We start from the raw sequence: 12,119 nt of genomic DNA, 5'->3' as shown, positions 1-12,119 counted from the left end.
TGATAAATGATCTCTTTCAAATCAACGAGAGGTACTATTTAAATTCAATCATGAAAATGCAACATTATTAGAATTCAAGTTTGAATCATGAAACATTCTTTAATTAGATTTTATTTACATTTTGAAATTAGTGTCTACAATTGGGTGCAAATATTACAAGAAAAATCGATTTTGTTAACAAAACTTATTGAGAGGGCTTAAGCCATCGATAAGTAAGGAAAACCCTGAACAAATATTTTGTAATTAAACAAAAAAGTATTAGAGACTTTGGGCAGCCAATAAATATTGTCCTTTTTTTTTATAAAAAAAAAGCGACTAAAAACTTATTGGCGTCTAAAAACTTATTGGCAGTTCATACAAAAAAATTGTTGCTTTTAAGTTTTAAGCAATATTGATTAAAATGTAGTGATTGAGCGTCAATTAAAAACAAATTTTAACTACCTAGTCCCGAAATTATGGTTGACATACACATACCTTATTGTATTGAACACCTCTTAATTAATGATATGCTATAAATACATTTTTCTAAAAAAAAAAACTACCTCCGGATTGATCGAATACTAGACTACCATATATATGCTGAAAATTTGAGATTTTGGACAAAAAAATTAGAATTCGTGTTACTTTCGGCGTGTTTGGTTGGACTAGAATGAAGAGAGAAGATTATTTTAAATTTGAGATGCTTTGTTCAATTATTTAGAGCAAAAAGAGGGGAATGAAATCTCAATCAAGCCGATTTTATTTTTTTATTGTTGTTAACCCTCTAATTCTTAGAGAGATGAGCCCTTAATAATCTATAATTCGACTGCAAAGTAAATAAAACTGACCAAAATTTATTTTTCTCAAAAATCAAACTCGATTTTTTTTGAACTATTCGTTTTAGATGTATTATGTATATATATTGGGTTTTCTTTTCTTTTTTTTGACGGAATTTATATATGTTCGTTTTGTTTTTTGAAGGAATATATGTTAGTTATGTTTTTATATTCATGATTTGGACCGGGAGCAGAAAACATCTCTTTTAAATCATCAAATAAGATGAAAATGTTCAAATTCAAACATAATATTTAAATTATAACATAAAATATTAAATTTATCTTTTTTTCTAAGTTATTCTATAAAAGATCGGACGATTTATATCTTCACGAATGTGTGCATGCGTGTTCAATGCAAGAAAACCGGTTCTCTAAAAAAATGTGTTTCTTTTTTTACAAAATAGGAAATGTATTTTTTTTTTACAAATAAGAAGTGTATTTTTTTTACTCAACGTAGTATTAATTACTAATTATAATTTTGTTAGCTTTAATTATAATAATATTTAAATTTAAAATATACTATACAGTAGTCGAGGTTCGAACTCGATCATAAAAAAATTTAGGAAAATGTTATGTAAACACATTTATTTAACAAAAATACAATAAATATATTTTTTTAATTTTTTTAATATTTTTTACAAACCTCATTTTACATGAGTAAAAAAAATTGTGTTAATTTTGTGTGTTTGAATAAGTCACCTCAAAAATTTAACACATACTAGTACTATGGACTCTAGAGTACATTACAAAATTTCTCTCTCTTTTACCGCAACACAAGATCTTTATTAATATCGGTTACTTCTTTTTATACGCTAGACTGATTTTAAGGTTAAGACAAGTTTGTTCTTTCATAGGAAGCAAAACATGTACTAATTTTAAGGAGAGACCCTTACATATCCCAAAACACCATCAAAGGTTCTTCTCCTTTTCATTGTTTTCCCATATCACTCTCTCAACTATTCTGTGTTTACCACTGTTAAGTGAGTGAGGCTTAAAGATAAAGTTAAGTTTTTTCTTTTGCTTTTTTTGCTATTAAGGGAAATTATTCTTTATGATCCCATTTGATTTTTGCAATTGATAGATACACAAAGTTTCAATTTTTGTTCGGTTTTCTGTGTTTTATAGAAAAATTGTTGGTGGGTTTGTGAGATTTTGTTGATTAAGTTTCTGGGTTGATAGTAAAAAAGGAAATTTTGATGATTGAGTTTCTGGGTTATAGTAAAGGGTGTGTTTTTGTTGCATATTGATAATTACAATCATTGCAATTGAGTGAGAAAGTTGAGTTTTTTGTTTTTTAGGAAAAAGGAGAGAGAAAGTTGAATTCTTTTTGTTTTTGTTTGTATGATTGAATAATTGTGAATCACTTAGTATGGCAATACAAAGAAACGGTTCTGTGAGTTCGGTTCGCGAAGTCGGGGGAGAAATTGAAGAGGAACCCAATACAGGTGTGGTTAATGAGGCAATCTATGTTGCTGTGTCAAAGGATGTAAAAGAGAGTAAATTGAATTTGATATGGGCAATACAGAATTCTGGAGGAAAGAAGATCTGTATCCTTTATGTTCATGTGCCTGCAACAATGATCCCTTTGAGTAAGTTTGTTTGTAGCATATCTGTGTATAGAATACTATGCTTTTGTCTATGTTTTTGCAGCATGTGTTTGTGTATACTATGTTTCTCTAAATTTTACACCGTTTGAATTGTCTAAATTTGGACTCTGGTAAGAAGTCCCACATCAGATGGTCTGAATATATGTTTATAAACTAGAGGCAATCCTCACCTTACAAGCCGGTTTTGTAAGGTTGAGTTAGGCCCAATCTAAGAGACTCAATTTCTGGTATATATGTCTTTGAAGATCAATATTTTTTGAAATTATCAAGTGATTTTAAAGTAAATCCAAGTAAGGGCCATGAAATATTCACATGTCATTTAAATTTTAATATTTAAAGGTTGAATTTGTCAAATTTATCATGTGATGTATTGCTTCAGTTTATCCGTGTAGTAGACTGTGTTAATTTAAAGAACCAAATTAAACTGTATATAATATATGATAACTAATGAAATTTGAATTTACTTTTTTTATAGTGGTTTATAATTTTATTTTTTATATGTTTATAGTGGGTGCTAAATTTCCTGCAAGTTCATTGAAAGATCAGGAAGTCCAAGCTTTCCGGGAAATTGAAAGGCAAAACATGCATAAGACTCTGGATGAATATCTTCGTATCTGTCAGCGGATGGGGGTAACTGTTACTGTGATGCTATATGCTTTTAAATTTTGATTAGTGTTAATATATCACTAATAAGTTTCAGATACAGGTGCGAGCAGAAAAACTGCATATTGAAATGGATAACATTGAAAAAGGAATTATAGAACTTATCTCCCAGAATGGTATCCGGAAGCTTATTATGGGAGCAGCATCTGATAAGAATTATTCTAGGTAAAAAGCCAGATAATAAAACCCTCCAGAAACTAAGTTGTTATTATTTCATTTTTTCGCTAAATTTATGATGATAACGTGAAAGTATTGAAAATGGTATATTTAAGCATTTTCTGTTTTCAATAACTAGTTCAATGACTTTCATAGCTATGAAGTTACATCACTCCCCTTCATTTTTGTTGCCTCTCATGGTATTTGGTTGCACGAAACAATCATATTCCTTTCTCAATCCAGGCTCACTTGTAACTTTACTGAAAGTATGCTTTATTGCATACGCTGTGATGATAAACGATTTGTGTATTATTAAGAATTGAGAATTCCAATCTTTATATTTGTTTTTAGTGAAGTCAACATTATGTTTTTCAACGAGCTTGCATGACATAACAGGAGAATGATGGACCTCAGATCTAGGAAAGCCATCTATGTATGCGAACAAGCTCCAGCTTCTTGCCATATACAGTTTATCTGCAAAGGCCACCTTATACACACAAGGTACGAGGCCTCCTAATATATCAATATCAATGTCTGTTTGGATTGACTTATTTGACTCATCTACTAACATAAGCATTTGTGAGACTATTTGGGAGAACTTGTGGAAAAAGCTTATGTCATATATGATGTTTTCAGCTGATTGCCACAAGCTCTCCAATATAGCTTATGAAAACAATTTGACTTTATTTTATCTTTTGTTATAGAAATAACTTATACATAAACACTTACATTATAAGCGCTTAATTAAATTGTTTATCCAAACAGAGTGAAGTAACAACTTTTATGATATTAATTTACATAAGTTGTCTTTTTTACAGTTTTCCGTCATTGATTTTTTTTCGTTTTTATTCCTTTTTTCGTTCTGGAATACTGATGTAAATATCATATCAATGCAGGGATCGTAGTTTAGATGAACGAAACGTAGAGATTGCATCTCCTTTGACACCACAAGTGCCAAACTCTGTGAGATCTTTGAGATCTCAATCTATTACATTGGGGCAGAATCATAGGACAGATTCAAGTAGTTCTATTCAAGAGTTATTTCGCAGAGCGAGGTCTGCCAATGATGTACAGAGAGCAAGCATATCTTCTCCAAATGACACTGAAGGGTTTTCAACTCCTTCTAACAGGCGAGGTACAGAAGTAAGTTCTGATGACTCCGATACGATTTCAAGGACGAGTCCTTCAGGTTTGTCGACATTCTCTGATAGTGCAGTTGAACCAGCAGTGACCCCAAATTTGGTCGCCGAGAGCAGTATGAATGCATTAGACTTGACTTTTAGTCGGCTGGATATAAAGGAGGATCTCCATCGTATATCGCCTCCAAGTGTCCTGGTACAAATATATTCTTTTTATTCTTTCGGTATTGTTTGTGCCTACTGTCTGCTATGAAGCGTATGCTATTTTTATGTAATGACTTTTAGCAAGTGTTGGAATTTCTAAACTACTAGAGAGAGAGCACTAATCTAATATCTAACGAAGGGAAAGGGAAGCTTCTAGATAGAGCTTTGTGCTGAGCTGTTAAAAACTGTTATACACTCAGTTTTGGCAGTTACAAGTTAGTTAGAGCTGAGCTGTCAAAACTGTTATAGCTACAGTTTTGACAGTTGTAGGTTAGTTATAATCTGTTATAATTAATTACAACTAACTGAATGTTAGTTGAGACTATTTGCATATCTATCCTTTATCAGCAAGTGATGTGACATTTTAAATTTCTAGATTTGGATTGATATAATATTAATAGCTGAACTTTATGCTGATGCTGTGAATGATGTAATTGAACACTAGCAGGATGGTGGAGTAAACGATACGCTCTATGACCAACTTGAACAGGCTATGTCTGAGGCTAATAATGCTACTCGACATGCATATCAAGAAACTTTCAGACGCGGGAAAGCTGAAAAAGATGCCATTGAAGCTATACGCCGGGTAATTATTCTGTTTTTATACATAAAAGATAAGCGCTCCCTTTTAACTTAAGATCTTTTTAGAAATACTTTTTGGCCTAACTACTTTTAAGGAGAAGTAAAAAATAAGTCTTGTCAAACGGAATCTAAGATGATTTAAAGAATTAAGCATCATTGTGTCGATATCGCAACTTGATACACCCTCTAATCCTTTTCAATGTTTAAACCACCCAATCAACAGGCTAAAGCTTCCGAAAGCTTATATACAGAGGAGTTGAATCAGAGGAAAATGGTGGAGGAAGAACTAGAAAAGGAAAAAGAAGAAGTTGAGAGTGTGATGAGGCAGAGAGACAAAGTTAATGAAGAACTCCAACTTGCCCTGGATCTGAAGTCATCACTAGAGAGTCAACTTGCATCGTCTGAAGTTATGATACAGGAGTTGGAACAGAAGATTATATCGGCTGTGGAACTGTTACAAAGCTACAAGAATGAACGAGATGAGTTGCAGATGCAACGCGATAATGCATTGAGAGAGGCTGAAGATCTGAGGAAAAAACAAGGCGAGGGCTCGAGCTCCTACGTTGCTCAATTGTTCTCAGAATTCTCTTTTTCAGAAATTGAAGAAGCAACAAGTAACTTCAATCCATCCCTAAAGATCGGAGAAGGTGGATATGGAAATATATTTAAAGGTCTCCTCCGTCACACCGAAGTCGCTATAAAAGTGTTGCACGCCAACAGCATGCAAGGACCATTGGAGTTTCAGCAGGAGGTGAGGATGGCTTGACTGTTTTTGTGATCGTTTTAAAAATTACGTTATTTTGATCAACAATACTAATTTTGGTCTGTAGCATTTTCTTTTTGTCTTAACCTTCCAGTTCTCAAGGGAAGAATAGTGATGATCCATTTTAGTAGGAAAAAGGATAATGATTTTGACACCATTTTATGGTTTTGTATCAGGTGGATGTATTGAGTAAGCTAAGGCATCCCAATCTGATCACTCTTATAGGAGCCTGTCCAGAATCTTGGTCTCTTGTCTATGAGTATTTACCAAATGGAAGTCTTGAAGACCGTCTTGCCTGCAAGGATAACACACCTCCATTATCATGGCAAACGCGGATTCGTATTGCTGCAGAACTCTGCTCCGCTCTTATCTTTCTTCATTCGAGTAAACCTCACAGCATAGTACATGGTGACTTGAAACCCTCCAATATCATCCTAGATGCAAACCTTGTCAGTAAGCTTAGCGACTTTGGAATCTGTCGCATATTATCAAATTACGAGAATTCTAGTAATAATAACACACTGTTTTGGAAAACCGATCCAAAAGGGACTTTTGTCTATATGGATCCGGAATTCCTTGCTTCCGGTGAACTCACTCCAAAGTCAGATGTTTATTCATTTGGAATCATATTGTTGAGATTGTTGACCGGGAGACCAGCTTTGGGAATAACTAAGGAAGTGAAATATGCCGTAGATACCGGAAAGTTGACATCTTTATTGGATCCTTTGGCTGGAGACTGGCCATTTGTGCAGGCTGAGCAGTTGGCTCACTTGGCTTTGCGGTGTTGTGAGATGAATAGGAAGAGTCGTCCGGACCTTCATTCAGATGTCTGGAGGATATTGGATGCAATGAGGGCTTCTTCTGGAGGCACAAACTCCTTTGGTCTAAGTTCTGAAGGGCCTCACCAACCTCCTTCATATTTTATCTGTCCAATCTTCCAGGTAACTACACTAACCGGCTCTCATTTCCTTTGTTTGCCAATTTCAGCTCATCTTATTGGATGAACAGCTTAATTAAGTGCTTATAGTATAGGTGTTTATCATTTAAGTGCTTATGTATAAACTATTTCTATAACAATAATAAAGTCAAATTGTTTTCATATAAGGTATAAGTTGTTATCATAAGCTTTCCCGGAGAACTTATTAAAAAACCTGAAAACAGTTTATGTACAAGTCATACAGTTTACAGTCTCATGAGTGCTTAGATAAGCTCAGATAAGTGAATTCATACATATCCTATAGCTTATTTGGTTTCAGAAATTTATATAGAAGATAGAAATAAAAAAAATGTTTTTTTCAAACCAAACAGGACTATGTCCTCATGATGTTTTAGGATGTCGACCGCAATCAAAATCTGTGATCCCGCGAATGAATTCATCCTATATTGTGCTTTTTTAAAAAACTTCATATTCGAATACTTATGCAGGAAGTCATGCGAGATCCACATGTAGCTGCAGATGGTTTTACTTACGAAGCGGAGGCTATCCGAGGATGGCTCGACAGTGGTCATGACACTTCACCGATGACAAATAGTACGCTTTCACATCAGAATCTTGTCCCCAACCGCGGTCTTCGCTCGGCGATCCAGGATTGGCTTCAAAGCCACTGATCAAGCTTATTACTTTTCCTGTTGCCCATTTTCGTTAAACTGTATATCTAGCTGTTTATAGCATATGTCTAGGAAAGAAATATGGCATTATATATTTTTCTTTTTACACTTTTGTTTCTTTCTTTTTTTTGTTTCTTATATAGTGCTATAAGTGGAGATACCTATATATATTGTTTTGTATAGGTGTTAACGTGGTTATCTTCAATCATTGTATACATAACATACATATATCATAATATCAATTCAGTTTTTTGTGTGATTATCTTTCTTTTTTTGGTAATATAATGTAATTGTGAATTCCATAACATTATTATTCATGCAAATTTCGTTGAAATAAACAATGTACAAATATCTACCTTGCAAGGTTTTTTTTTTTTTTTTTTATTGCACCATTGCAATGGACATGTAGATGCATTTAACCTTTTCAATCTTTTCAATGATATGTTCAATATGTTAAGAGTTTGTTTAAATAGTTGGAAAGTTGAAAGCTGGTTAAGATTAATTAGCTTATATATAAAGTATATCTTAAGCTCGTTGTAATCAACTTCAATTTCAAATAATTAATTTTTCTTTTAATTTTTGTTCTTCTTAAACTCGTTTTATCAACTTTCTAATTTTTATTATAAACTATTTCTATAAAGGGTAAATAGTGTCATACCCCCCTGCAAAATAGACGAGTTTTGCGTTACCCCCTGCAAAATATTTTTTTGAGATTACCTCCTGCAATGTCAAGATTCCTTGCGTTACCCCCCTGGCTCAACAAGTGTGCATATGACATGGACGAATCTTGACGTGGCATGACACGTGGAAATTAATTTATTTTTAATTGCCAACTCAGTAATTATTTATTTTTTAATTAAAAAAAAATGAAAAAAACTTTTTTTTTTAAAGGAACTTTTTTTTTACGGTAACTTTTTTTTTAAAGAAATCTTTTTTTTTAAAGAAACTTTTTTTTTAAAAAAAAAACTTTTTTTAAAGAAACTTTTTTTTTTTAAAGAAATTTTTTTATTTAAAGAAACTTTTTTTTTTTCATTCCGTTCATATGCAGCGATTGTTCTTCGTTTTCAATTTCAATTTGGGGTTAGGGCAAAGCGATTGTTCTTGCGTTACTATGTGATTGCATTTTTTTTTTGTTACTCTATTATTATTATTATTATTATTAGTTTTTTGGTTACTATTATTATTATTAGTTTTTTTTTCATCTTCGTTTTTTTTTTTGTTACTCTATTATTAGTTATTATATATATATAAGAATTTTTTTATATAAATATAATAACAACTTTTAGTCAAAAAAAAAAAAACTTTCTTTTAAGTAAGTTCATAAAAATATAACAACTTTTAAGTTTTTTTTTTCATTTTTTTAATTAAAAACTCACATTAATTAATGAGTTGGCAATTAAAAATAAATAAAAAATAAATTAATTTCCACGTGTCATGTCACGTCAAGATTCTTCCATGTCATATGCCCACTTGTTGAGCCAGGGGGGTAACGCAAGGAATCTTGACATTGCAGGGGGGTAATCTCAAAAAAATATTTTGCAGGGGGTAACGCAAAACTCGCCTATTTTGCAGGGGGTATGACACTATTTACCCTTCTATAAATGCTTATTATCTTACATTTTTCCTCGTAAGGAAAAGGAAAGAACAAGCAAATACATGTCTATAAATCCTACAATAGAAATGCTAAAATTGTTAGCTGAGAGTGAGACGTTATAATTAGAGTTTGAACTCCAATCTCTTTCATTTTATGTGTGTGATTTTTCAATAACTTGTCATTTTGTTTATCTACATCGAAACAAAAACATGTTATTTTGTGTCTATCTATTACTGTATGAATAATGCTAGCAACACACTCTTTAACAAACACATTTCAACGCACTCTCTTTTATCGCTTGAAATTCACATGGGTCCCATAAAAAAATGTGAACCCATATAATTTTTATGGGACCCATATAAATTTTAACCAATAGAAGAAAGTGTGTTAGAGTGTGTTTGTTAAAGAGTGTGTTGCTAGCACTCCTCATTACTGTATTATTTTTTGATTTATAAATGTTGTCAATGTGGATCGAACGTAAAACCTTATGTATATTATCCAAATTTTTCACCTATATCAAATCTAGTGGCATTTGTGTCTACTCCCTCCGGTCCTTTTTATAAGAAACACTTTGAAATTTTTATTTGGTCATTTTTATAAGAAACACTTCGACACAATTCCATTTGTACCCTTATTAAATACAATCAAATAATTCATTATAATGCTAGTGCATTAATTAGAGAAGTCTATTTCCCATGCTAGTCAAAGGTTAGTTTTGGAATATAACATAAGATGTTAGAATCATTAATGAGAAAATTTACCTTCCTTGGTCTGTGTGATTTTGTCAAAGTGTTTCTTATAATAAGGACCGGAGGGAGTATTTATTATTAAAAAAGAATTAGAAACTTTTTCATTTTTTTTTTCATTAATGGGATGATGTATATCTCTTTTGAGATTTTTGAGTCTTTGAGTGACTCAAGGAGTGATTGAGCCAAAATAAGGGGGGTCCTACTTATGTGAATCTGCACACGTGTGATCCCTACCACAAATCAGTGATGGTACGTGTGTCATGTGTGGTGTGGATATGCTTTACTGTAACCTTTGCGCATATGAGGGTCCTACTTTTAAGTCTTCGTGTCTTCTGCTTAAGGAAATGTAAGAAAACTTCTCAAATACAAGATATATATAGGTCTCCTAATATCATTTCTTCATTGTGTAAAAAAAAAAAAAAATCTTCATCAGAAATTACCGGTTCGTCTCTTGAAATTGTGGATATGTGCGATAAAATTAAGCTATAAGATAGTTTATATGATTATATCTAATAAGTTGGTTAATAGTTGATAAATTTACTTATTATGTTTGATAAAATTAATTTTTGAAATGGTTGATAAATATAAAAGGATATAAAAAGACATATACGTCTACTTTATTTTATTTTTGGTAATTAATTTTTTGTAGATTATATTTATAAATATTTTTAATAAATATTTTGATTAATTTCAAAATATTTTTCATCTTTACATAATAAAAATATAACTATGATGTATGAATTCATTTAAGATTTTTATTTTTGTTTAACTATAATTTTAATGAAAAATTATATTTTTCTTAATTGATAAATATGATCTATAATTAAATTCAATCATCACATAAAAAAAATAATACAGTCAATCCGTAAAAAAACAAAACTTTAGGTTTAGGTTTTATTTCTACTAAAATAAATAAAAGTCATAAACAGATTTTCTGTCCACACCTCCCCATTTCCGTATTTTTTTATTAAATTCTCTATATGTTTGCTATGCATACCCCTGTTTTACTTTACTCACCCCGTTTCCTTTATTTACTAAAAAATTAAAAATCTCTATTTTCTTTTTCTGTTATTTTCTTCTATTTCCCTTCTTAATTAATTATAAAATCAATTTTTTTTAAAAAAATCCTATTTTAACAAGTAAATCTATTTCAACTAAAAACTCCTTATTTTTAGCTAAAGATTCTATTTTGATTCTATTTTATAATTTTCTATTTTCTCAACTAAATCTTCCACAAAGCAATCTCATACTCTATATTTTCTCACATAATCTCTCGACAAATTCCAACAAAATCTATAATTTTTCACTCTCATATCTCCCCAAACAAATTCCAACAAAAATCTATATTTTTCTCTATCTTCTCAAACAAATTCCAACAAAATCATCCCTTTTATTCTCATCAACTAAAATAAATTCCTAATAATTAATCGCATCCTAACTCAATTATTTTCTTCATAATCATATCTCTTATTACCTCTATTTCTTCCTTTCCTCTATTTCTCACCTTTTCTCTTTTTTTTTTCACCACCAGTTTAATCTGATTCGGGAGTCAGTTCTAGCATCAAATGGTTTCAGCCCCCTCCCGATCATAGTTGCCGGGATCGAACTATGGTACTCTCTACCAAGTTCAGCCTCAATCACTATCGAACCAACTAATTTAATTAAACACTCTATTTCCACCCAAAACTATCTTCTCTCCTTTTTCCTTCTTAATTACTAAAATCAAATAAAAAATTATTTTAATTCTAATTATTATTCTCCCAATAATTCATTGTCTCTACCACACCTAAAAGTTTAAATGACACATAAACACATCATATTTAATTAAATTCGAATAAAAAGAATAATTATAAAAATCGGGGTCTCACGGTTGAAGTCAACTAGTTCTATCTTGTTTATAGAAATATTGATATGGAATATGCTTTTAAACATGTCAATAGACCATATCATACCTTCAAAAGGCTAGATTCAGACTTAGAATGTAAGTCTATGACAAACTACATGTTACTTAGACTTTCTATTTTTATTTTTTTTGTCAAAGGCTTTCTATTTTTAAACAGGCTTAAGCTTGATAAAGTTTAACTCAGCCTAACCTATTTTCACCCTTAATGACTTTTTTTTTTTTTTTGGTTTTCACCACCAGTTTAATCCGGGGGTCAGTTCTGACTTCAAGTGGTTCCACTCCCCTCCCGATCGCAATTGTGGGGGATCAAATCGCGGTCCTCCATTCCAAGTTCAG

General features: G+C 31.4%; 1 protein-coding gene across 4 annotated transcripts; it reads left to right on the top strand.

The window, feature by feature from the left end:
* Positions 1-1,541: 1,541 nt before the first annotated feature.
* LOC123888588 (U-box domain-containing protein 33-like) lies at positions 1,542-7,796 on the top strand. 4 transcript variants are annotated; one of them, XM_045937662.1, is made up of 9 exons: positions 1,542-2,404; positions 2,931-3,052; positions 3,123-3,250; positions 3,638-3,742; positions 4,138-4,576; positions 5,030-5,170; positions 5,390-5,917; positions 6,106-6,870; positions 7,355-7,796. In XM_045937662.1, exons 1-9 carry the CDS (start codon positions 2,185-2,187, stop codon positions 7,535-7,537), a joined length of 2,631 nt encoding a protein of 876 aa, XP_045793618.1. In that variant the 5' UTR covers positions 1,542-2,184; the 3' UTR covers positions 7,538-7,796. The 4 variants fall into 4 exon arrangements, with proteins under 4 accessions (XP_045793618.1, XP_045793621.1, XP_045793619.1 ...); XM_045937665.1 differs by having other exon boundaries at positions 1,586-2,404; positions 3,129-3,250; XM_045937663.1 differs by having other exon boundaries at positions 1,591-2,404; positions 5,033-5,170.
* Positions 7,797-12,119: the final 4,323 nt, after the last annotated feature.

The sequence above is a fragment of the Trifolium pratense genome, linkage group LG6 (assembly GCF_020283565.1).
Source record: "Trifolium pratense cultivar HEN17-A07 linkage group LG6, ARS_RC_1.1, whole genome shotgun sequence".
NCBI lineage: Eukaryota > Viridiplantae > Streptophyta > Magnoliopsida > Fabales > Fabaceae > Trifolium > Trifolium pratense.
The sequence above is the reverse complement of the archived record's forward strand: the minus strand, read 5'-3'. Positions and strand labels throughout refer to the sequence as shown.